At 46.4% G+C, this 23,450-nt stretch overlaps 2 protein-coding genes, 1 non-coding gene and 1 pseudogene across 4 annotated transcripts; 1 reads left to right on the forward strand and 3 right to left on the reverse strand.

Moving 5' to 3' along the window:
• Positions 1-1,167: 1,167 nt before the first annotated feature.
• Positions 1,168-1,304, reverse strand: LOC120680347. Its single transcript, XR_005677616.1, has one exon. It is a non-coding gene; the product is annotated as a small nucleolar RNA Z247 (small nucleolar RNA).
• Positions 1,305-3,208: 1,904 nt separating this feature from the next.
• Positions 3,209-4,653, reverse strand: LOC120678160 (annotated as a pseudogene).
• Positions 4,654-7,416: 2,763 nt separating this feature from the next.
• On the forward strand, positions 7,417-9,150 carry LOC120679588. The gene is made up of 2 exons (XM_039961197.1): positions 7,417-8,530; positions 8,639-9,150. The coding sequence occupies exons 1-2, from the start codon at positions 7,460-7,462 to the stop codon at positions 9,032-9,034; spliced, it is 1,467 nt and encodes a 488-aa protein (XP_039817131.1). The 5' UTR covers positions 7,417-7,459; the 3' UTR covers positions 9,035-9,150.
• Positions 9,151-14,037: 4,887 nt separating this feature from the next.
• LOC120679217 (vignain-like) lies at positions 14,038-17,752 on the reverse strand. 2 transcript variants are annotated; one of them, XM_039960756.1, is made up of 5 exons: positions 17,715-17,752; positions 15,836-16,284; positions 15,517-15,752; positions 14,927-15,067; positions 14,038-14,256 (listed from the first exon to the last, which is right to left on the reverse strand). In XM_039960756.1, the coding sequence occupies exons 1-5, from the start codon at positions 17,750-17,752 to the stop codon at positions 14,038-14,040; spliced, it is 1,083 nt and encodes a 360-aa protein (XP_039816690.1). The 2 variants fall into 2 exon arrangements, with proteins under 2 accessions (XP_039816690.1, XP_039816691.1); XM_039960757.1 differs by lacking the exon at positions 17,715-17,752 and having other exon boundaries at positions 15,836-16,292.
• Positions 17,753-23,450: the final 5,698 nt, after the last annotated feature.

Consider the following 23,450-nt stretch of genomic DNA (forward strand, 5'->3'; position numbering starts at 1 on the left):
ATCTTTTGGAAAAACAAGTTAAGCTTTTGATATTCACCACCCTAGTCGGTTTGCATAGTGATAATTTTTGTGTTGAGAGAACGCTCAACAAGCTGTTGAAAATTAAGAAAGACTTGAAAAACATCAAATCGATTTTTAAGAAGATAGATCCATGTGTATTTACTAAAATCATCAATAAAACTGACATAATATTGATAATGACCAACAGACGAGGGGGCTGGTCCCCAAACATCTGAAAACACAAGTTTGAAGGGAAAAGAAGAACACTATCCGACTGGGGATAAGGCAATTGATGACTCTTTGCCTTTTGACAAGCATCACAAATAGATGTACTGGAATCTTTAACAAAAGAGAGTTTATATTCCCTAAGGACTCGACTAACAATAGCAGGAGATGGGTGGCCTAAACGATGATGCCACCGAGAAGTAGAAGGCTTCACGACATGGTAAGGTTGGAGCTTGTGCGGTAGAGGGTAGAGGCCATCGCGAGATCTACCGTGAAGAAGAGTTTTCTTCGTGTCCAGGTCCTTAACATAGAAAAAAGAGGGGTGTAATTCAAGGTAAACATCATTATCAGTAGTGAATTGATGAACAGAAATAAGATTTTTTGTAGAATCTGGAACGTGAAGCACCTTGTTGAAAGAAAAATCACGATGAGGAGTATGAAAACTAGATGTACCAACATGACATATGCTCATACCTTTGCCATTAGCCGCATGGATCTGTTCATCGCCTCCATAGCGCTCTCGCGACGTGATGCGATCTAAGTCATTCGTAATATGATCAGTAGATCCAGAATCAAAATACCAGTTAGTATCAACACCATAGGAGGGGACAGCAGAGGAGGCTGACTTCTGCTGTCCAGTCTTGAAGGGCCGTGTGCCACCATCTCGAGGTGGGACAAATTTTTTTGTTGAAACGGTACCAGCAATCATGTACCGTGTGCCCAATGCGCTCACAAAGCTGACAGACAGGGCTATCATCATCATTAGTATCATAGTCCTGAGGAACAGATTGCTCATTAGAACGTCCACCAGACACAGCACCACGACCTCGATCGGCAGTACCTCGGCCACATCCTCGGGAATATCCGCGACCACGTCCACGTGCGAGAGCATTAGCAGAAGAGTATGATCTGAATTCATCAGAGGCTTGTTGACGTAGGCGAGCTTCATATGCAAGAAATTGGGCATACATATAACTAAGCGTGAGGTTTTCCTTAGAAACCATTGAAGAGACAAACGGATTATAATCCGCATTGAGACCATTGAGAATATATTCGATGATGTCATCATCATCAAGCTTTCTTCCAACAGCAGCAAGTTCATCAGCAAGACTCTTCATCTTGGAGTAATAGGCAGCTACAGAAGAATCTCCTTTCTTCTCTCTAGATAGCTGGGAGCGGATCTGCAAGATTCTAGACTTCGATTGAGAAGCAAACATATCTGTAACAACGCTCCATACTTCAGCAGCATGCTCATAGGAGGAAACTTGAACCAATATTTCTTTGGTCATTGAAGAGAGAAGATAGGAAAGAAGATGATGATCCTGTTTGATCCAGCGATTATACGCCGGGTTGTCCACCTCTTCGATGGTTTGGTCAGCTTTCTGGGTCTTAATGGTTGATGAAGGTTGCAAGATAGATCCATCAAGAATTCCGACCAGCCGTGCGCCACGGATAGCCGGCAAGACCTGGGCTCGCCACACCAGGTAATTGTCCCGAGAGAGCTAATTCTCTGACACCGGGATTGAGAAGAAAAACGAAGCCCCTGTGCTCGTCGACGCCATCTAGATCGGCGACGAGAAAAAAAACTCACGATTTGCAACTAGATGCTCTTGTGGAGAAGAGGCTCTGTTACCATGTAAGATACAATGGAACGGCTTGACCCTCAAGGGGCGCCGGGTACTTCATTATATAGTGACAGGTATGAGTACAAGACCGTATCAGGTACGGTAGGAAACATAGGAGTCTAGTTAGGATACTAGAGTCCTACTCCTATACATTACATATTTCTACAAGGCCAACCGTCCCTCCACTCGAGGTTGCGGGCCGGGGGAACCAGCCGATGGAGGGCACCAGCGCCCCTGTGCGTTCTGACAGCCGTCGTTGCATTGCTGGCGATGGCGACTTCACGGATCCCCTCCTAGTGACGGCGAGGATGACGTCTACTGTGTTCGCTTAGTTGTGATTGGTGGCTGGTGCTGATTTGTTATGAGATAACAATACTGCTGACTGACTGATAGCTGGTGGCTGGTGTTGATTTACTATAAGAGAACAATACTGCTAGCTGGTTGGCTGACAAACCAAACAGCCAGGCTCGCATCCAACAGCCAGGCCGGATACATGCTCGACGCTTTTGTTTGGTTGTTTGAATCTGTAGATGCAGAAATAACGCAACAACTGTTTGGTTTACCAGAATCTTGCACGGGCTCTCACCTTCCGCGTACGCCCGCGCGTCCCACGCAAACCAGGCTGCCGGGAAACGCATCTCATTTTCCTTTCGCGAGAGCCAGGTTCATCAGGACCATTTGCATGCGGAGAGCTAGGCTTAGCAAGCTGTCTAGGCAAGCAAACGCTTGCATCTTGCATCCTACCGGCCAGGCTGAGCCGTATACAACTAACCAAACGCGTCCTTAGTGGACGGCGATCCAAGAACGTCCTCAGCTCCTCCACCAGACTGCAGCCGACTTGGTTGACCTCGCCAACAAGGATGAGGATGACGGCATCGTCGTGAACGACCGCATGAGCTGCGTCTAGACTAAGGAGCCGAGATACAGAGGACTGGAGGTGAATAGGGTCACCGCTCCTGCCGCATCTGCTTCGGTGGCACGGACCGGCAGCGACGTTCCCTGCGCGCCACTAGAGGGAGGGGCGGACGGGGCGTTGATTGCGCTCACTGCGCGCCACGCGAAGGAGGGGCGCACGGGCTGCCGCCGGAGCTGAGTTGTCGTCAGAGCGCGTTGATGTCCTAATCCAACACGAGTAGTTCCCGGTGGTGTGCGCGAGAGCAAGGCCCTATGCAAACAGGGCCAGCCATGAGCGGGGGCGCGGAGATGGTCGCGGCAGCCATCGGGCATCGTGTCGCCGGCAAGCTGTAAGCTCGAGCAGCATCGCCCGGGAGAGGATCGGCCAGGTGTGGAGCTTCAAGGAGGACGTCAAGGAGATGGAGGACAAAATGGTTGCCGTGCAGGTAGAATGCAGGTCGCGCTTACCAAACGAGACTTCCATGACACAACACACCGCGCGGCCAGCGCACAATGTTAGGCTGAGCACACGACACGCCACGTAGCAAGCTGCAGCCGCAGTCCGCCGCTCCCGGTTGCCGCTCTTCTCCCATCGCCTCGCCGCCGCGTCGCGTCTTGCGCTCCTTGGCCACGGCGAAGACTCTGGCCGCCCACCGCGCGAAGTAGGCCTCGTCGTGCCCTATCTGCCGGCTCTTGTAGCAGCTGAGGATGTCGGGCGAGCCGGGGCACGGCTCGCCGTGGGGATCCCACCACGAGCCCTCGTGCCGCATCCCGGCCCGGTCCGCCATCCACCGGACACGAACTGCCCGCCGCCGGCCCAATGCCTCCACCCCAGCGGGTAGAACTCCATGACGCTGCTGTTCCGGTCCATGAACAGCAGGTTCGTCAGCTGCGCCCTGTGCACCGACACCAGCACGTCCGTGGCGCTCAGCAGCCGCACCTGGTCGCAGAACGTCAGGTTGGTCGAGCGCGCGGCGGTGACCGCGCACCCGGCCACGCGCGCGCACTCCGCCTCGAACACGCGCGCCACGGCCGCCTCGTCACTGAACGCCCGCGCGCCGGTGCGGAACAGGAGCGTGACGCGCAGCGCCGGCGGAGGGCCGGCTCCCGGCGCGCCAGCGACGCCGCAGCGCGCCCGGGTCTTGCACCGCATGAAGTCGAACGCCCCGAGCAGCCGCGCCCTGCTCAGGCCCTCCATCTGCCTCCGGAACACGACCGCCTCCTGGAACCACGCCGGCCCGTCGGCCGCGTCGGGGAACGTCTCGACGGCCATCTCCGCGCCCGTCGCCGCCTCGGCCAGCGACGCCAGCCACCCGCTGGTGCCCGTCCTCACCGCCGCGCCGTGGAGGAACAGCGCCCAGCGCGCCGGCGCGGCGCGGCACCCGCTCCTGGCGTGCCACGACGCGAACGGCACGAGCGCCGAGAGCCCGTGCCAGAGGTTCCGGTAGTCGTAGGACATCTCGGAGACGAACGCCAGCCCGGGCCGGAGCGCCGCGCCGCGGGGCAGCGCGTCGCGCCACGCGAGCGCGTAGGCGGCGTCGGACCGCGGAGGCGCGTGCACGCAGAGGACGCGGCCGGAGGACGCCGCGGACGGCAGGACCAGGTTCTTGGCCTCGCCCTCGGGCTCCGAGCTGTCATTGAGGGCGCTGATGAACCACTCCCCCGCGCGCTTCCGCTTGTCCCGGAGCGGGAGGAAGGTGACCGACGCGCGGAGGCGGCCGACGAGGTCGTCCACGGCGGCGCGCCGGATGCTGTCGTCGCACGGCGGGACGGTGGGGGAGAAGCGGCTGAGGGTCCGGAACTGGAGGTAGCACAAGACGGCGAACACGAGGAGCGGGAGCAGGCGGACCCCGGTGCTCAGACGCCGTCGCAGAGTAATGGAATTCCTCTTCCTAGCCAAGCCGATCATGCTATGTGCTCAACCTAGGAGCAGAGCAGGAGTTTGTACACTGACGCTGATGCTCACGCATGGATGAACATGCCCTGATCTCAGAGCAGATCTGTAATCTCTTTTCAGAGGAAAATTGACCTATGAAATTGCTGTCTAAAAAAACTCGGATCGGGCGGGGAAAGACTGCCCCCACGGCATTTCTATTAAGAAGAGGATAGATTAACCCCGGCTGAGAAACCTCCCGAACCCCGGCTCTTTCCGGTCTTGGGCTTGGCGGCACCGTCTCACCGAGCCGGACCACAGCCCCCTAGCGTCGGACCAGCCCCCAGGTGGCACCGCACGGCTAGGTCGGAGTACACGGACCGAGTGTCGGACCAACCAGCCCAAAGACCTCGGGAGCACAGCGAGAAGAGTTTTTTTTGACCCCCAGGCCAAGAAATCCGTCTCAGACGGGGCTCCAACCCTCGACCTGAGGGGTGCCATCCGGAAGCCTTAGCCGACTGGGCTAGCAACCGTTGCCCAAGATTGCTGTCTTGTTCTACGCATAGCTTCTTCATTCAGCTGGATGTTTCTTTTCTGTTTCGTGACGCTTTGACGGTGCCTCGTGCCGCAAAAAATGGGAAACAAGTTGATGAGTTGTGCTAGCGAACGAAGGTGAACCGGAAATCCATGGCGTGAAGTAGGAACACAGCGTCTCGTGATCGAATCAGGCATGGAGATTCAAGCTGAGCGAGCCATTGACGATTTCGTCCAGAAAAAACCAGCAACTGCAGAATCAAACCGCAGCATTCCAAACATAGGCTGTGTTTAGTTCATTAAAATTTTTGGATTTGAATATTATAACACTTTGGTTGTTATTTAGTAATTAATGTCTAATTATGGTATAGACTAATTAGGCTTAAAAGATTCATCTCATCATTTCCAGTTGAACTCAGTTAGTTATTTTTTTCAACTGCATTTAATACTCAATGTATGTGTCCAAAAATTCGATGTGACATGTACTGTAGAATTTTTTGAAAACTAAACAGGGCCTTAAGACGAATTTTGGCCCTACAGACGTCATACATTGCTCACAAGAGTCCGGCGGATCTAGGGCCGCTGCACATGTTCTAACTATACAGTTCTAGGTACCTTCGTTTCGCGTCACTTGGAAGACAAATAGTTGACACAGCTCCTCCCTCGAGAATCGCGACTCTCCTGGCCTGCAAGCAGGGTTCAGTTACACGGAGGCTGGTTGAATTTGAAATACTGACAGCAGAGTGTTTCAGTGGCTCTGTTTGCATAACAGAGTTAGAGTTAAATTTGATTTTTTAGAAGTATCCAAACAGGAGGGTTAGATTGGGGTTATATACATCTAATCCACCCAAAATACTATCCACTCCAAGTGGTGTTTATTGGGATTAGATTAGGATGGGCCCACCTTCCCTCCCTCTCTCTCCCCTTTCAAATGATTGAAAAAGTGTCTTTATTGTCTATCTAACCCTTCCATCCAAACATCTCTTTGGTTAGAGTTAGTTTATAGTTAGTCATGAGTTGGATACTAACTCTAACTTCCAACTTAGTTAGAGTATCCAAACAGAGCCAGTGCTGCATAGAGTCGCATAGAGTGTTCTTCACTCGTTTGCTTTTGCACGCGGCACTTTAGTTCGGAAACCTTTAAAGAATTCTATATCTCTATCCATTTTAAGTGAACGAGCCATGAGAGCCACTAATTATATTAAAAAGAAGATTAAGTCCAGAGTTGACAATACAACAGAGCACCATAACAACCTCCTTGACGGTAGTGACTCATCTGAAGTATTAGGTACCTGAACTTTGTCGCCTGGAGCTGTACCTGTATGAAGCTAGCCTGGGTAATCTTGATTAATCTTGTCGTCCATGGTAATTTAATTTTGGAAAAAATTAATTTACCCCCTTAAAGTATAGCTAATGTTTGAATAACCTTGTAAACTATAACTTGGTTCAATTGACCCCTAAACTATGCCATTTAATCCATTTTACCCCATAATACAATTTATCTTTTTTGTTTCTCAATACACAAGTTGAATTTTTAATTACAAAATTTTTAAGGTAGTAGTGGACATCACAAGACATATTTAAAATATTTGTTATAATTTTTTCATGTTATTTTTCATATAATTTTGAACTCCAATGATTAACTTATTATTAACATCCAAACCTATCAAAATAATAATAAAAAGTTATCATTTATTTTTTCTAACATGCGTTATGATGTGTACTATCATTTCAACTTAAACTCCACCAATGCATGGAGAAAGGAAATAGACAATTGTATCAAGGGGTCATTTGAACCAAAATGTATAGTTTGGGGTAAAATGAACCAAAAACTATAGTTTAGGGGGTTATTCGAATGAATCGAACTATAGTTTAGGGGGTTATTCGAAATTTGGCTATAGTTGAGTAGAGTAATTTAGACTGACACAACATAAACTAAGTTGGTTTTGAGTTTGAAATGTGTGCTTAACTGGCGGTCTTATTTTTTAACCGGAATGTGCGTCCATTATTCCTGATCCCACATATGTAATGCAGCTTTTCTATGTTTCTACTCCACACCACGGATGACCCGGTCTGGCTCTCGAGTAATTTATATTTAAATTTGTAAGTACCATCTGCATTCTACACATTGACCAATAATTAAACAGATGTGATGGCCAAGTTGTCGCCATTTTTTTGCGGCTGGAGGCACCATGGATATGGTTGCGTCAGTGTGCCGAAAAGAAGCACCATGTGTCCATGTGGTATCAAGGTAGCTACACAGCTGATAGGTCAACGTGCGATCCTCAATTCCCCTTCATATCCATGCATGCGTGCACGAGCTCGATCCAGCACCATCGTCGATCGTGCAGAAACGACAAGCGATCGAGCAGCTCGCCGAGGAGCCATGGCCAAGAAGAACGGCGCCACGATGAACCTGCTACACCGTCGTCGTCGTCGTCTCAAGACCGCGCTCTGCCTCGTCCTCGGCCCCGTCATGCTAGCCGCCTTCCTCTGCCTCCACCTCCGAACCCTCGGCCTCTTCTCCCCCGCCTCCCGGTGCGCCGGCGAGACCGCCGCCGTCGACGACCTCGTCCGCCGCCTCCGCTCGTTCGCCACCTTCGACCCGCTCAGGGACCCGCGGGAGCCTGCGGCGGGGGCATGGTTCGTCAGCGCCCTCAACGACACGGCCGAGCCGGAGGGCGAGGCCAGGCACCTGGTCCTCCCTTCCGCGGCGTCCGCCGGGCGCGTCCTCTGCGTTCGCGCGCCGCCGGGCGTCGACGCCACCTACGCCCTCGCGTGGCGCGACGCGCTGCCCCGCGGCGCGGCGCTCCTGCCGGGGCTCGCGTTCGTGTCCGAGTCGCCCTACGACTACAACAACCTCTGGCACGGCCTCACGGAGCTCGCCCCGTTCGTGTCGTGGCACGCGCGGGGCGGGTGCCGGGCGGCGCCGGCGAGGTGGGCGCTGTTCCAGCGCGGCGCGGCGAGGACGCGGATGAGCGGCTGGCTGACGCTGCTGGCCGAGGCGGCCACGGGCGCCGAGATGGTCGTGGAGACGTTCCTGGATCGCGCCGGCCCCGTGTGCTTCGAGGAGGCGGTGGTGTTCCGGAGGCAGATGCAAGGCCTGAGCAGGGAGCGGCTGCGCGGGGCGTTCGACCTCATGCGGTGCAAGGCCAGGGCGCGCTGCGGCGTCGTGGACGTGCAGCCGAGAGCCGGGAACGGCAGCCGCGGTGGCGCCGCCGGCTCGTCGGCCGTTCGCGTCACCATCCTGTTCCGGAGGGGCGCGCGGGCGTTCAAGGACGAGTCGGCTGTCAGGCGCGTGTTCGAGAAGGAGTGCGCGCGCGTGGCCGGGTGCGCGGTCACCACCGCGCACACGGACAACCTGACGTTCTGTGACCAGGTCTGTCGCCGGCTCGCCGCCCACCAGCCACCAGTGGATGCATCGCATGGATGGTTGATCTAGCCTTACCGTGTCCATTTTTTCCCCCTTTTCTCTTCGTCTTTGTAGGTGAGGCTGCTGAGCGCCACGGACGTGCTGATCACGCCGCACGGGGCGCAGGTGACGAACATGGTGTTCATGGACCGGAACAGCAGCGTCATGGAGTTCTACCCGCTGGGGTGGAGGCAGAGGGCCGGCGGCGGGCAGTTCGTGTTCCGGTGGATGGCGGACCGGGCGGGGATGCGGCACGAGGGCTCGTGGTGGGATCCCGACGACGAGCCGTGCCCCGACTCGCCGGACATCCTCAGCTGCTACAAGAGCCGGCAGATCGGGCACGACGAGGCCTACTTCGCGGAGTGGGCGGCCAGAGTCTTCGCCGCGGCCAAGGAGCGCAAGATGGGGGGCGCCGGTGGGGCACCGCCGGTAGAGCGGCTGCGGGAAGCAGCGGCCTGCAATTGCATCTAGCTGCCCTGCCGTGGTACGTGCTCAATCAAACACTAACTGTGTTTTGGCATCGCGGTGAAGGGTGAACCATGCTCTGGTTTGGTAATAAAAACAGTTTGAGGTATTTTTGGTGTTTGATTAAACATAATTTTGGTCAAAGATTACTTTAAAAGATCGTCAAAAGCAAGTTGAATTGGAGTGCATTTGCCAAGTAAACAGAACTGGATTGCTTTGGTTCCCAATGGTGAAACATTTCTTCTAATGTTTCAGTATCCAACTTAATATGGGTGAGTGATCGTAGTTTTAGCTATATACTTTCTTTAACAGCGTGATCGACAACGAGGCGCATCACTTTCAGGCTCACATATGACTCCGGTCCAATTGCTAACTATGAGGGGCCAGAGGCTATAGTAGCCTCTTGCGTCATTGACTCATTGGACGCTAGGCACCGGGTTGCCTCCCGGCCTCACTTCGGACAAAGTGCTTTCGACGGGATTCGAATCCGGGCTGCTTACTCCTACGACTGTGGCAAGCGATTGTGGCAGTGAACGTGAATCATCTAGTTCTTGCTCTACGTGAGGGCACATGGGGATGGATCCGGATGGCTGAACATTCGAATTATCTGTATTCGTATCCGCTTAAAATATAAATATAGATATATGTATCCGTATTCAATTTTAATATGGATGTCATATGGATGCACCCGAATCCGACTTTGAAAACTTTTCTCTATCTGATTCCATATTCGTATTCGAGGAATATCCGATCACATCCATATCCGTCCGTATCCGCAAAGAAAAAGTGACTAGTGAGACAATCTTAAACTTATCTTTATACCTAATTACTTAATGATATACACTATTTAAATTATTTAGAAAGCTAGATAACTAATACTATATTTATTAAAATTAGTAATGATATAAAAATTAACTTTAACTATTTAATATATTTATTTCATGATTAAAATTATTTTATACAAGTCAAATTAATTATTTATTTTATGATAAAATCTTTTTATATACCTTAATTATTAAGTATTTAAATATTTATTTATTTCACCTTTAAAATTAGTATTATATATTTAATATAAAAGCTATACATAGATAATTATATTCTTTTTTTATTAGCTATCTCTAATCCTTTACTCCCTACTTGTATAATGATTTTGATCTACTATAAAATTATTGACAAAATAAACTAATACTCGTGATAGCTTTATGTTTCAAATCGAGAAGGTATCCGGATTCGAATCCGTATTCGAACTATCCGTTTTGTATTCATATTCGATGAGATCCGCATTAGCATTTGTATCTGGATTAAAATGTGGTAAAAGGTGACATTCGGATCCGATTTCATCCGTATCCGATCCGAATCTATCCTTACATGGGGGAGAGAGGAGTGGGGGGCAATCAGTAAACGTACACGTAGATGTGCGTCGTAAAGCCAAAAAAAATAGTATCTACTTCGTCCATTTCAAATTAGAGATCTTTTTACTCTTCTAGGTACATAGTTTTTTTATATATCTAAACGTAACATATTTAGGATTTAGCATACTAACCTATCAACTAGTGTAATTAGAGTTAATTTAAAATAATTCATACAACTAATAACTATAATTATCTATCTCACACACTTTCATATGTTAAATATTATAACACATACTATAAAATACATAATTATCATAATGTATTTGCAATAGATTTTATTTTACACCACACCTCCATGAGTGTTTGACATATATATTTAATTGAACTTAGTGTTTTTGTCTCTTTCTTCGTACATGAATACACAGTGACCGTTATCGTGGGTATTATTTTTATATAAATAATATAATAATAATAGAAATAGTAATTTAGAATTTTGTATTGAATATTTTATTATAATTATATAATTTAGATTCATATTTAGGGGTTACTTTAACTTTTAATAATTACATAATTAGATAATTTATATACAAATTTAGGGGTTGTTTTGCATTATTGTTTTAATGGCATAGGTGGGTAATTTACACGAAGGTTAAATGGCTACTTTAGATTTTTTTTAATGCAGAGGTGGGTAATTTAAATACATGTTTAGAAGGTTACTTTAATCTATTTTATTAGTGTGGATAATCTATTAGAAAAGATAATAGATCCATCGACTACTACAATTAGAGTAGTTAGATGGATGGCCAGATGTGTTCTTATTTTTGTGAGAATTATAGGACTTCTCTGGTTTTTTAAAGTCACCTAGGATCCTAGGTGGTTTTACGTGAGGCTTTAAAAGAGCATCCAATTAGTAATAGTAAGATAGTATAGTCACGTATAATTTGAAGCGGAGGGAATATCTTATAGCATACTCATGTATATATGCCTTAGGGGAATAACAAATAGCATACTTTAGAGAATATGCCATAGTTAATTCATTGGACTTGTTGTCTCTCTATTACCATTCTATTTTAGGTGACATGTACATTTCTCACGTGACGGTGGTTGACTCCACTATTAAAAGCAACTTTAGCAGACCCTCTAATTAAATAGGAAACATATCAGGTACAAACAAACCTCATCATGCAACCATGCAAACTTTTAATCTGGACCACATGATCAACATCCAAGGGCATGGGGGAATCGGGTAATTTTACACTTAACCACTCGTCTCTAATCGCAGTTTTGCAAATCCCCCGTCCTACTCCTCTTGCGCCACCCCCTTAAATGTTGATCCTATAGCCAAGATTAGAAGTTTGTACGATTGCACGAAAAGATTGATTTGCACCTGATATATTGATAATTAAATAGGCACCCATCTTAAATTTGAAGGATGGAATAAAAAAATCATACTACAGCAGACCCTCTACTAAAGTCCCGATTTTAGGGAGATCTCCAAATTCCTTCCTCCACTCCCTATTCTTGGAGGGGCTCTAGGAAGCCTCCTATCACTCACAAATGAGTCCCACTCATTAGATTTAAAGAAGAGGATGAGATTTAGAGGCCTCTACTGCAGTTGGGGTTAAAAACTAACCCTAAAAAATAGAGGGATTCCTTACTAAAAAAGTAGAGTTTGATTTCAGTGCTATTACCAGAGATGCTCTAAAGACGCTCTAATAAGCCACTACGGACCAGTGGCCAATGCCCAAATCCACAGCGACAAGCTGAACTAGCTACAAAGCCCATCTCCCATTAACTCACCAGAAACGACGGAAGGAAGTAAGCCAATGCTCATTGCCAACCAAATAGTATCACTCGATCTTTTTACAGTGTTCGGCTAGTGAAAAAGCCAGCTGATTTCGGCTGATTCAATAATATTTTATGAAAAAATAAGCTGGAATAAACTAAAAGCAGATAAGCTTTTACCATTGTTCATGATCAGTCCATAGTCTAGGTGGTGGTAAAATTGACCCTTTTGTTAGTTATCATCAATCTTTTGGAATTAAAGGGGAGAAATTGATGGGAAAGTTGTATTCTTATGAAGCTTTCGGCCGACTTTGTGGCAGAGATAAGATCCTCATCCCTCTAGCCATCACCCTCTTGTTCACGCGCAACTTTTTGTCAGTGTGAGATGCATCGCCTTTGGCCTAAAATCTAGACTTGGTGTATGGAATGTTGGCCACCTTGGCCAATCCAATATGCACCTCTGTGTCAGTCTGGAACAAATGATAGGGGTGTTATATATTAAGAGCTTAAATGCATGAAATTTCTGTACGTATCTAATCCTTACTAATCGGAGGCTCCAAAATCCTGAGGAGGCACGTTAAAAAAAAGATAAATTCTAATAATTGTGTAGTCTATAATCATCATTGATATAATCGCTATTAGATGTATGATTTTTCTAAAAACAATTACCCAGCTCTACCATCTATAATAAAAACAGTCTAAAGTAACCTTAATTTATAGCTGACATGTAGCACTAGGAAGTGGTCACTACTAGAAAAATTGCTTAAGGCACCAGTTGAAAGTGCCATTTGGTACCTGTTTTTGAACCGGTACCCGAAAGCGGTACATAAGGCTCGAGTCTTTGCTACCGGATAAAATAACTAGTACATAATGCCTCCTTTGTACCGGGTCAAGATTCCACCTGATATCAAAATATTCACGCAAAATATCCTTTGGCTGGGATTTGCCCGCGACCTCTAGCCTCACGCGTTGCTCCTTTACCATCTCACCTACGCAATAATTCTAATTGAGAAGAAGATATTTCTTTTTGAAGTAACCTATGGATGAGCCTAAGGTACCTAAGGCTCGTCTATATGTACTGGTTGGTGGTACCACCCGATACTAATGTAAAAGTTACCACCCGATACCTATGGAGAGCCTTAGGTACCAGTTCATCTTCATACCGGTACTTTTGGGGTGGACCTAATGTTTGTTTTCTAGTAGTGTGTAAACATGCATCACGGACATTAGAGATAGATTTTAGTCGGCATATAGGAAATAGTTTTGTTGTAGTCAGATTGGATCTTGTGCCTTGTTCCTGACTAGGGCTCTGTTTGTTTTTGCTTAGCTTATAATCTAAAGCGTGACTGAGAGATGCGAAGATTTTCTCGCTTCTCGTAGTTCAAATCTCTGAAGCGGATTACCACAGAAGCGAAAATAAGCGAGGTGTTTGGTGAGATTATCGCTTATTTCTATCGGTAAGCCGATTATAATCGGAAACAAATAGGACCTAGGAGTTAGATCCAACTAGCTTATAGCCCTAAGTTCGGACTATATAAGGTAGGTATGGACCACTCCAAAAACCCAATATACCATATGCGGCAAGACAATCCACCCGAACACAGAATCTGCTAGGGTATTACGCTAATATTGGTGACCATCTCGATCTAAGACTGAGAGTATGCTTTTTCCATCTTTTTTCTTTGAAATGTTAATGTTTCTTGTATTCTAGGAGCAGAAAGTTTGAAAAACACTTTGTAATTCCTTTCAAGCAACTTGTCTAACTTCTGTGATTATATTTATTTTGTCCAATATCTTGGGTAACATGTTGCTTGAAAGTATGCATGCCCGTCCATCTAAATCTTATCTTTGAGATTTCCTTCTATGATAGCACTATGCAGACTTAGTCGGGTAAGATGGCTGCATGGCGATGCCACACAGCCCATTGGAGTCTGACACCCCACGTTGCATTCTGATGTAGCCCCTCTCACCCCAGTCCTCGCCCCATGAGTTCTTCACGATCCAATATTTAGTGCCATCTCGAGTTGTACCATACCCAACAGCGGCAACTCCATGGTCAAGGTCCGTGCCACAACTTCCAGTGAAGACACCCTGCCATTGAGCAATAAGATCAGCAACCAGCAATGAGGGTGAAATTCTCACTAAACTGGGATTACTGTTTCTTCAAGCAAATACGCGCGATTGGGGTTGGTATTTTAGATTATATATTGCACAAATTTATCCAAGCCCATCATCTTTCACACAGTATTCCATCAATTCATTATAATAAACTGACAATTTTTCAGTACCATCCTTGTGCTCTATGGCTGCTCAAATGTGGCACTAAGGCCCTGCTTAGTTTCCAAAAATTTTCATATGCTACAGTAATCTTAAACGTTTGTCCACTAATTAGAAGTATTAAATGTGGATAACTAACAAAACTCATTCCATAACCCCCCGGGTGAAATCGCGAGACGAATATAATGAACCTAATTATGTAATGATTAGATAATGTCGTGCTATAGTAAATAACCTTTAATGATGGATTAATTAGGCTTAATAGATTCGTCTCGCGATTGTCCGTCCATCCATGTAATGAGTTTTATAATTAGTCTATGCTTAATACTCCTAATTAGTGTTGTAAAAGTTTCCAAAATTTTTTGCCCAAAATATTTTGAGAACTAAACACGTCCTAAAACAAGGAAACTTTTGCACTTTTCTCAGTGTGCTTTTAAAGATTGAACAAAATTTGTGCGTTTGATATTGCATTTTGTCAAATTACCTCTGAGTAGAACTGGAAATCTTGGCCGCCAGCGTCGATTGCAACAGCCACTGGCTGGTTTGCAACGGCTTTCTGTAAAGCATCTTCATTGTTAGCAGGGACATCCTCGTAGCCATCTATTGTCACGTCATGGGAGCGTTCCTGCAACGTAAGTACGTAACGTTCAAATGTATCCGGTGGGTGCATCTTCAAGCACTATGGTTATTACGGTTTATGAGTCCGTCATAGTATTCTGTTTAAAATTCTGTAGTCCCAAAAAACAACATCTACATTTTACTTTCAATTGGATAATTGTCCTAAATATCTAAATTTTTTGTAACACCATATATATAAGAAATAAAACGAAAATTTTAATTTTAAGGGTATTACTATTGTAAAAATTTAGAGCTTTGACGTGCAAATCTGGAGTTAATCCTGCTACAATGTGATCAAAAATCGATTCAAATTATTTTGCAATTTTGTGTTATGCATGAGCTAAGAGTTTGTTAAATCATATTAATTTTGGGGCTGATCAGTAGTGAACTACATAATGTATATCGGTTTTTATGGGACTTCTGCGTGCTTCAATAAATTTGCAGCTTTAACAGTACCTTTTCCCTTTTACACCCCCTCTGCTCGGCAAGATAGGGGTAGTTGGACTCGGTAGTGATCCCTCCGTTCGTGATGATGTACTGGAACGCATAGTCCATCAGCCCGCCGTTGCATCCTTGGTTGTCGCCGTCGTCACAGTCCACGAGCTCCTGCTCCGACAGCGACACCAGCTTCCCTGTCCTGATCTTGTTGATGCCCTCCACCGCCGCGACCGTCGAGAACGCCCAGCAGCTCCCTTCGACGAGTACAGCAGCGTGCTCTTTCAGACAAGTGCTGGTCGACAGACTCGACACAGGCAAGGCAAAGCAACGTGTTTACCGCATTGGCCCTGGTCCTTGATGCCGGTGACCGCGCCCCGCTGACGCCAGTCCACCGCCGCCGCCAGGTTGCCGGCGTCAGCGTACATGAAGCTCCCCCCGGCGCGGCGGCCTCCGCTGAGGGCACGGTAGTGTCGCACCCTGGAGCCAGCGTACGTCCGCCGGAACTCTTCGGTTGCCGTGTCGGCGAACTTGTTCAGGGCAAGCCTGAACGGCCGGTCCTTCTTGTTCGCCTCGTGGATGTACCGCACGTTCTCCTTGAACACGTTGAACCGGCGGGCGTTATCGTCTTCCTTGAGACCTGCCCGTGCCACCATGTAGTGTCTCTGCCAGCGACCGTACAGGCCGCGCAGGCTCTCCTCTGACGCCAGGTCCTCCTCCGTGAACGGGATGCCCCGCGCCGGAGCCAGTGCTAGCGCTAGCGCCAGCACTGCAGCAAGCAAGAGGCGCCTCAACATTGCTGTGCGCTGCCAGTCCAGATCAACTGCGTGTTGGATGCAAGATTGGACATGAACACGAGATAGTATTTATAGCTGACAGGGCACGAGTGTAGTGAGGCGGCTCGTCACGTCATGCGGCCGGTTGGAGGAGTGTGGCTGAAGCTGGCGGCCGGGGAGGGAGATGATGGGAGGTGGGAGATTGCGGGAAGGAAGGGATGGACTTTTGGAGGTTAGGGAAACGGTTCAGAATAAATGCAAGGGAAACGGTTGACATTGGTTACTTACTGGCTAGGGCGGCTTTTACATGATTGGAGGGAAGACACGGATGATGATTGGATAAGCTTATACTACCAAATACTTTTTAGTATACCTATATACTCCCTCCGTCTTGAATTGTAGGGCATTCTAAGATTTAAAATTTGTCCTCAAATATAAGTCATTCTAGGTTGAAAGCGAACACAACCATCTTAATTGTGTATCATTTTCGGGTCTTTCTCAATAGAAAAATATGCATGCAACCATGCAGAAGGAGGTGTATGTGGGAGAAGTGCATGAGGAAATGACATGCTATTTTAATTAGCACATATTTAATGACACAAATAGAGTTTTAATGCATAATAATTAGGGGTAGGAGAGTCTTTTCTACACAACCATAATCTGTCCTAAAAACTCCAAGATGACCTATATTTCATGACGGAGGGAGTAATGTTTAGCGTTGATCTAATTGCCACTTGCTTCGGTATTCTTGAAGCTTTCCCAGTTTTGAAATGCGCTGATTAACTAACTGGATGATGGACTGAGGCAAATCAATTCTTCTATGTTTTAAATGTGGCAATACAGAGTAGTAGGGAAGACTAGTTCGGGGTGAAACATAGGGATGTAAATGATACCATATCTTCCAACCGTATTCGAATTTGATCTGGTTTGGAAGAGTTTTTATCTGTTCGTATCCGATTTCGGATATTCAACATCCGTAACCGATCCGTATCCAGATACTAAAAGTTACAATTTTATGATTTCGATATCCATTACAATTTTATTCAGTAAAAATTAATACTATTTATATCTGGCTTTGTATTCTAATAAAAATATATAAAAAAATACGATATTAGTATTATCTATCCGTATTGGATCCGTTTATATCCCTAGATGGATATATTCTATCGGCACCGACCGGACGAGCAAGTTTTCAGCAACCCATTTGCTGTTCTCGGGACTCAAGATCGGCCGCCTACGATCCCACCTGAGGTGGGTCCCACACCTTGTTGACCTCGCCACTCCCACGTGCTCCATTTTGCTCCAATCTTACGCTTGAATCCGCGGTATTGCATTGCTGCTTATCGAACAATATTCTACTGATAGAGTAAAAAAAAATATTTTACTGATTTTGTGATATTCATATTTCACAATGTATATTAATAAAAACTTCCGTACAATCACAAAACCGAGCTGGATAGAACCGGAGAAGATTTGGCCATTTTATACATTTTCATAACAATTAAAATATCTCAAACCATGCTTCATTTCTTTTAGAAATTTGTAATATTCCGCTACTACAGAAAAGATTTTTAGGAGCAAATAAAAATATATTTTTAGCAGCTAAAAGTACTGCTTTTATGGGTGGGTAACGCATCCACGCCTGAAGACGATCGTGGATCATGTCATGATCCGCCCCTACAATTTTATATCCAGAAAATAAAAATAAATCCAAAAAACAAAACTTGTCATGGTCTGCTCCTACAATTTTATATCCAGAAAATAAAAAAAATCCAAAAAACAAAACATCAAAATAAAAAGAAAAAAATTCCAGCTAACCAGCCGCAACTAGCCTATAGTATCGAGCTATAATTTTTTTGACGAAATATGCACATTTGCATCAACATTACTTGAGAATCGAACTGCCTACCTCAAGTTTTTTGGGCACCTTCTTTACCACCACAATACACAGTGACTTGTGACTCTATGGAATATGCTATTTTTTTATATTAACTCTAAATTGATTTGTAGTGGGCGGATGACGCCACCATCCGCCCCAAAAAATTCATTCTAGGTGCGGGTGACGTCACCATCCACCCCTAAAAATATTTTCTATTTTATCCAAAAAATTATTTAAATCTTTCCGTATAGCAAAACAAATAAAAAAGTGAAACTTCTACGCTATGGTTATTGTGAACTATAGAAGTAAAAAAAATGTCAATTTTATTTCAGTGTATATGAAGGTTGCGATTGTTGAAACCTCAAAGCATGACTTGAGTTATATGAGATACTATATAAATATAGTGATTAGAGAAGTTATAATAATTTTTTTACCATAAATAATCTTAAATGAAAAAGTTATAATCTACAAGTTTTAGATCGCTTCATTCTCTACAATTTTAATATTGAAAGGACCTTGATCACACGATGTCGTAGCATAGATGGAGGGTGAATAGACTTTTCTTCAATTTTTAGCACTTAACCCTACTGTCAGCAGCCTGGACCGGCCAGACCGGTCTCGAGTAGGGTGTCATACCAAGGACTGGAGTAATCCGTAAGACAGAACTGTTAGGTACGAACCCCGTCGGGTTGCCCAAGACGTAAATGTCGAAGGGATATCCAAAACTTACTCGAGCAAGGCGAGTAAGGTGTCCTTTTAATCAAGGACTGGAGTAACTCTTAGGGCAAGTCTGTTAGGTACTAACCCCGTCGGGTTGCCCAAGATGAATGTGTCGAAAGAGTATCCAAAACCTACTCGAGCAGGGCAAGTAGGTTGTCCTTCTGGAGGACTAGAGTGTCTTTTAGGACAGAACTGTTAGGTACGAACCCCGTCGGGTTGCCCAAGACGTAAATGCCCAAAAAGCACTCGAGTATGAACCTTAAAAACTACTCGATAGCTGCTCTAAAGCTGAGCAAGGCTTTCGAGATGGGGTATTGGTTGTATGAGCGAGAGTCAAGTAGTCGATATATGAGAAATCAACTTTATTTGGATTTCTCGAAATTACGATAACTGTAAAGTGACAGACTCTGACTCTTAAGACCTACCCCTTGCTCGTTGGACGTGAGCAATGGTTTACATGACTGAATAAAACTTTATTCCAAGAAAGAACTTAGTCAATATGATGGTTGACTAAATTCGAGGTAGAACTAGTCGATGTAGAGGTCGACTTGATTATTGGTAGGGTCTCCTTCAGGAGAGGTGCCCCAAGGGCCTTGCGGAGTGAGTCACACTGGAAGATCGTGTGAGAGCTCTTTGGGTGGATAAAGCACTTGTGTAGCAATACTTTGTTGATCCTGTTTCCGCTCTGAGACGATTCACCTTGATGCTGGGTGCGTAGTTTACCCTGAGGACGGGTGCTGATGGTTGCCGGCTTGTGCTTCTTGAAGGATGCGGAAGCCTTTGACGGGATGTGGTAGTTGGAAGAAGGGCTATATGTCTCGACTTCCTCCCGTTCCTTTCTCCTTGAGATGATGATGTTGCGCGCATCGCGCCCAACATTGATCACACTGCGGAGGTCGCAGTTGGAGTAGTCATAGTTGTCGCCTTGTTGTTCTTGTAGGGTGTTAGCGAGGCGCTGATGCCTGAACGCCCTCTTCTGGTTGAGCCGGCGACGACGTTCGTAGAGGTCTTCTGCTGGATGCTGCTCGTCCAATTGTACGGTGACGGTCACTGCTGGAGGAGGGGGAGGAGCAGGTAGATCCTCCTTGGTAGCAGCTTGAGCTTCAATGATTGTGGGGGGGGGGAGTAGTTTTCATGTTATCGGAAAGGTACTCATCGAAATCTTCGGAATTGTAGTCATCAAGGTTGAGACACTCCATGGGATCGCCCTCAGGTTCTTTGGAGATACGAACCATGAGGATTTCACGGTAGAAGTCTTGAACTTTTTGGTCTTGTTTGCTTGAAGATGGGTCTAAAGGAGTACTCTGTTGGTAGGGCAGGTCCGCTAGCTGTGAGGCAGAAGCATTGGGATCTTGTGCCTTCTTGAGATGCACTGTCCGTCCCTGCGGCATTGCATATATAATCAAGTTAGGAAGGGAGTCCTGATCGGGCTTGAGATTCTTAGCCGAGTCTACTGTACTGGATTAGATCATCCAGCTTTTTCTCTGGATCAGAAGAGTACTCGGATTCGGAGTCGGTTAGCCCACCGATTTTAGAGTATGTATGCTTTGGACGACGAGAAGCGGGATGCCCATCTCTACATGGAGGGCGTTTCCATTCATCCAGTGTAGCCATGATAGAGTAGGAGTTAGCCCCTCAGGCTCCTTAATCCAGGGTTTGTCATAGATTGAGTCGCTGGATTGTTCTGGAGCCTTAGCTTTTACATTTTTAAGCTTGGCCAGTTCCCAAAGAGCGTCGGCGTGTTTGGGTGGGCTACCCATAGCGTCCATGAATAGCTCGATGTTGTCTGACCATTCTTCAAGATCGTCGAATGGTTCAAAGTTCTCGAGACCGTTCATGAAGCGATCAATGTCCTGATCGAATTTGGACTCGACTGGTTTCGGAGTCCGAGTGTGAGCAGCTTTCGGTGTAGGGCTCTGAGGTATCCTGGAGATAGACGGTCCCATCCGAACAAGCCGGGGGTTTGTCTCACCAGCTCCCCCACAGATTCCTCCTCCCGCTTTCTGCTCTTTGTTTTGCAGAGTGCTTTCAGCCATCTTAATGTAGTCGGCAAGCTTTGAATTCACCCGATCGATCCCAGAGAGCATATCACCCATCCTTTTTTGTGGTGGGTTTAACGCTTTGGGGATCTTCCACGACATAGATGGGCCGAGAGCAGTTTCTGCAAGTTTGATGCAGCCCTTGATTGACCGTGAAACTTGATCTACTCCGGCGAGTAGTTCTGAGTTTTTGATCTTAGGGCGTTTGATTGTCTTGAGATGAGCCAGGTATTTTCCAAGAGTTTTGAAAAAGTGAGGCTTTTCATAATCAGAATTTGTGTCGAACTCGACAAAACTAAGAGTTCGGTTTTGAGTTGTCACGTTTCCCATGTTGTCCGAGTCGAGTTCGGGTGAAACTCTTCTCGTCGAGATCTGCAGACTCGCGGATGTTGGCGAGTTGGGAGCGGAATTTCGATTTAGGCGAGTTAGGCACGACAAGGTGGCTGGAGAAGCCTCCCGTTCCGTCAGCCGTACATGCCCAAGAACCGAAAACGAGGGTTGTGCCTTCTGGCACGTTGTTGGCATCGCTTGATCCGGCCATCGAATTCGTTGGTGAACTCGCCGAATCCCCTACCTGGCGCGCCAGCTGTCGGTGTTTACCGCCAAGCCTGCTCAGGGATACCCTTAGTAGTAGGGTTTGTAAGTAGGGATCGACTGCTCTAGAACTCGATGGTATAAGGAACACAAAGATTTAGACAGGTTCAGACCGCGAGTTTGCGTAATACCCTACGTCCTGTGTGGTTTGTATTGCCTTAGGTGTTGATGATTGTTTGGAGGGGGTCCCTGCCCGCCCTTATATATCCGGGAGGACAGGGTTACATGGAAAGTCCTAGCCGAGTACAGTTGGAATCCTACTACAACATAATCGGGTAGTTTCCTTTGTACTGCAGCTAGTTCTATGCCTATTCGAATAGTTACAAAAGAGGTAAGGTACATCCATGAGCTATCCCTTACTCTAGAACATTCTATGCCAATAAACAGTCCCGCTGCCCCGGGTCTGACAGGCGCTACCTAAATTATCAGCCTTCTACCGACCTTGGAAGCCTATAAATAGCACCCTCACCCTCACTTGTAAACACACACTCAAAGGAGCAATTCTCTCTTCTCAAGTCAAGAGTAGGTTAGTAGTTGGGAGTTAGAGTCGAGTCGAGCTTGTCTCGGAGATCTGGAGTCGTCATCGGAACTCGGTATAAACTCTTGTATCTTTTCCTTTGACTATTTTAATATAAGTAAACCTCTTTATCTACTTGATTCAGCTTTACTTTCTGCAAGTTATTTATCTACCCAAGTACTAGTACTTGTCTGTGGGAGTAGTTTACCTCTAGTTCAGTTTAAGTTCTCTTTCTTGTCTTGTCGGAGCTAGTCTTACGGGTTTTCTCACCCGTACTTGTGTAACTCAAGTTAGTTCACTAGGTTGAGGGGGATTTTTCTTGAAGGCCTCAAGAGAAATCCTAGTTTCGAGAGCAGACGTGGTGTCTGACTCAGTACTAGCTAGGAAGAGTGTTCCACCCCACGGCACCGCAGTGGTAGGCGGCAAGTGGTGACAGCCTTGTGCGTCCCTCGTAGTCCACCACGTTCGGGTGTTTTCATAGCAGTAGTTGCTGAAGGACGTCGGGCTCCCTTCTCATCCCTGTCTGAGCCCTTCTCTTAGGCCGCCGAAGTAAGCTCTTGGTTCCGACATCAAGGTAGAAGCTTAGAGTAGTTCTAGTGAGGCTAGCTCAGTAGTTTAAAAGTGTTTTAGGAGTCCTTTCTCGCTCGTTTTCCTCTCAGCTGCTACCTCTCTATGGTATAGAATCTCCTGTGTGTCAAACGGTCATAGACTGGCCATTTATCCTTACCCGTTATCTGGCTTACCCTTGCTGGATTAGTCAGTTGATAGATTCAGTAAAGGTTGCCACTACAATTTACGATACACTTTACCATAGTGCTTCACTGAGGATTTCACGATACCCCGAAATACTCCGTGGTGAAGTGCTAGACTGGTGACTCTGTGCACTAGCAGAATACCTATTCAGATTGAGCATAAGAGACAGCAACAAGCATTTCTGGCGCCGTTGTCGGGGAAGCAATTGGCTAAAGTTACCGTATAATTGAGTGACAAACTTTACTGTTTTATCACCGCTAGTTTTGGCGGGCTTACCATTGCTCTCTCTCTCGTTTATTCGATGCAGAGCAGTTGTAGCAAAAATGGCCTCTCATGCCATATTGCAATATAATGTTTTGGTGATTGATATAGACAACACAACACTTGGACTAATATGATTATTAAGATGACCATTCTCAGGCTTTTAGGTTCAAGTGATAACAAAGAGAAGATAGGCGTAGCTAGGCCCGAAGGGCTGTCCCTACGGAGCACGTCTGGGAGTTTTGGTAACACCGGTTGAACCGACGCCAGGAAAGTTGAATACGTCGGTGCAATGCACTCAGCAGCAGAGGCAAAATCTATACACCGGATGAACCGATGCTAGATATTGGTGAACGTCGGTGCAGTTGTCCAGAGAGTTAGTTTTTCAGCAACTACACTCACCAGTTAAACCGACG

Source organism: Panicum virgatum, chromosome 6N, assembly GCF_016808335.1.
Source record: "Panicum virgatum strain AP13 chromosome 6N, P.virgatum_v5, whole genome shotgun sequence".
NCBI classification, from domain to species: Eukaryota; Viridiplantae; Streptophyta; class Magnoliopsida; order Poales; family Poaceae; genus Panicum; species Panicum virgatum.

Bases quoted from the DNA above. Each gene is read 5' to 3' on its own strand.
- LOC120679588 (XM_039961197.1), top strand. From the start codon at position 7,460: ATGCGTGCACGAGCTCGATCCAGCACCATCGTCGATCGTGCAGAAACG. The intron at 8,531-8,638 runs GTCTGTCGCCGG...TCGTCTTTGTAG, and splicing joins ACCTGACGTTCTGTGACCAG to GTGAGGCTGCTGAGCGCCAC.
- LOC120679217 (XM_039960756.1), bottom strand. From the start codon at position 17,752: ATGGCCAAATCTTCTCCGGTTCTATCCAGCTCGGTTTT. The intron at 15,068-15,516 runs GTACTGTTAAAG...CTTACGTTGCAG, and splicing joins GGGGGTGTAAAAGGGAAAAG to GAACGCTCCCATGACGTGAC. The intron at 14,257-14,926 runs GTAATTTGACAA...GCTCAATGGCAG, and splicing joins ATTTCCAGTTCTACTCAGAG to GGTGTCTTCACTGGAAGTTG.